The sequence below is a fragment of the Hipposideros armiger genome, unplaced genomic scaffold, assembly GCF_001890085.2.
Source record: "Hipposideros armiger isolate ML-2016 unplaced genomic scaffold, ASM189008v1 scaffold_490, whole genome shotgun sequence".
NCBI lineage: Eukaryota > Metazoa > Chordata > Mammalia > Chiroptera > Hipposideridae > Hipposideros > Hipposideros armiger.
The window spans coordinates 704,840-707,051 of NW_017731840.1; the positions used below are offsets into that span (position 1 = coordinate 704,840).

The following is a 2,212-nucleotide window of genomic DNA, read 5'->3' on the forward strand; positions in this document are numbered from 1 at the left end:
AGGAATCATGGGTGAATCTGGTGTTTGGCTGGAGCACCTGTGCGATGCCTAAGATAGGAAAACTGGGAGGAAACCACTAGACCTGGGCAATGGGGTTGTGAAAATAAGGATTTCGGTTTTGCCCATGCAAAATTTGAGATGCCTTTAATAGCCAAGCGGGTAATTGAATAAATGAGTTTGAAACTCAGTGAGAAACCAGGATGGAAAAGACACATGTGGGTTGTTTTTTTTTTTTGGCTGGGTACAGTGAAGTTTATTGATGGTGCACGACAAGGTAGGGCTCCCTCAGCCTCTCCCCTTCTTCAGGGGGTCTGGGATGGAAACTGGAGGTCAGGAGATTCTCAGTGTGTTAGGGGTTCAATTTGGGCAAAGGACTCCCCAATAGCTGAGGGCCTCTCTTCTTGCTGGGGCTGGTGGTCCAGGGGGCTCTTACTCCTTGGAGGCCATGTGGACCATGAGGTCCACCACCCTGTTGCTGTAGCCAAATTCATTGTCATACCAGGAAATGAGCTTGACAAAGTGGTCGTTGAGGGCAATGCCAGCCCCAGCATCAAAAGTGGAAGAGTGGGTATCACTGATAAAGTCGCAGGAAACAACCTGGCCCTCAGTATAGCCCAGGATCCCCTTGAGGGGGCCGTCTGATGCCTGCTTCACCACTTTCTTAATGTCATCGTATTTGGCAGCTTTCTCCAGGCAGCAGGTCAGATCCACAACCGACACATTGGGGGTAGGGACACGGAAGGCCGTGCCAGTGAGCTTCCCGTTCAGTTCAGGGATGACCTTGCCCACAGCCTTAGCAGCGCCAGTAGAAGCAGGGATGATGTTCTGGGCGGCCCCTCGGCCGTCACGCCACAGCTTCCCAGAGGGACCTTCCACGGTCTTCTGGGTAGCAGTGATGGCATGGACTGTGGTCATGAGTCCCTCCACGATGCCAAAATTGTCATGGATGACCTTGGCCAGGGGGGCCAAGCAGTTGGTGGTATAGGAGGCATTGCTGACAATCTTGAGGGACTTGTCATACTTCTCATGGTTCACACCCATCACAAACATGGGGGCATCCGCAGAAGGGGCAGAGCTGATGACCCTCTTGGCTCCACCCTTCAAGTGAGCCCCTGCCTTCTCCAAGGTAGTGAAGACACCAGTGGACTCCACAACATACTCAGCACCAGCATCACCCCATTTGATGTTGGCGGGATCTCGCTCCTGGAAGATGGTAATGGTCTTTCCATTGATGACAAGCTTCCCATTCTCAGCCTTGACTGTGCCTTTGAACTTGCCATGGGTGGAATCGTACTGGAACATGTAGACCATGTAGTTGAGGTCAATAAAGGGGTCATTGATGGCGACAATATCTACTTTGCCAGAGTTAAAAGCAGCCCTGGTGACCAGGCGTCCAATACGGCCAAATCCGTTCACTCCGACTTTCACCATCGTGTCTCAGGATCGTGCTGGCACTGCCCAGGAAAACGCGGCTGTCTGTCGAACGGGAGGAGCAGAGAGCCATGTGGGGTTTGCAGCATATGGACATCAGCACCTGGACCTTAGTTTTAGGGGTGCCCACCCTGAGGGTTTCAGCCCTGGGGTTTGCGTAGGTTCACCTTCTTCCTCGAGTGGAATCTCTCTCTCTCTCTCTCTCTCTCTCTCTAGCAATCCCAGGACAAGTAGAATAGGAAGCCTGGGGGGGGGGGACACCAAATGGTTCCAGGATGCCATGTTTCTGGGCATTTGGGACAGAACAAATGGTGTGGAAAGAAACCAGAAACAAAGGAGACTGGCAGCAGCTTCCAAGCTGGAGCCTGGGGTCTGTGTTCACTGATAAGACTGAACCAGGGCCCCTCACCAGACCTCTGGGACCAGCCCTGAGAAAGTGTGGGGTCAGCCCCATCCAGCCCCACAGAACCCTTTATTCCACAAGGTGAGAGAGAGGATGGTTCAAGGAGCCAAGGGGTTTGAGGTTGCAGGTGGGTTCCTTCAGTGATAAGGACACTACCCAGATTCTGGCTGCAAAGGCATTTGCAGGTCACCAGGGCTCAGCAAAAAAGAGGGATTTTATAGGGTCTTACAGTGACAGAAACAGTTTCAAATTTTAAATATTCCCTGGTGCCCAACTTCACACGACTCTCCCTCCCAGTCCAGTGTACCCTGTTTGGTGTTGGGAAGGCTAGTTAGAAAAGGAACATGTCACTGGGGCTTCCCTCCTGGGGGACAAAAC

At 52.4% G+C, this 2,212-nt stretch overlaps 1 protein-coding gene across 1 annotated transcript; it reads right to left on the reverse strand.

Moving 5' to 3' along the window:
- Positions 1–223: 223 nt before the first annotated feature.
- Positions 224–1,460, reverse strand: LOC109395866 (glyceraldehyde-3-phosphate dehydrogenase-like). Its single transcript, XM_019667253.1, has one exon. The coding sequence runs from the start codon at positions 1,429–1,431 to the stop codon at positions 430–432; it is 1,002 nt and encodes a 333-aa protein (XP_019522798.1). The 5' UTR covers positions 1,432–1,460; the 3' UTR covers positions 224–429.
- Between the last annotated feature and the right edge of the window lie 752 nt (positions 1,461–2,212).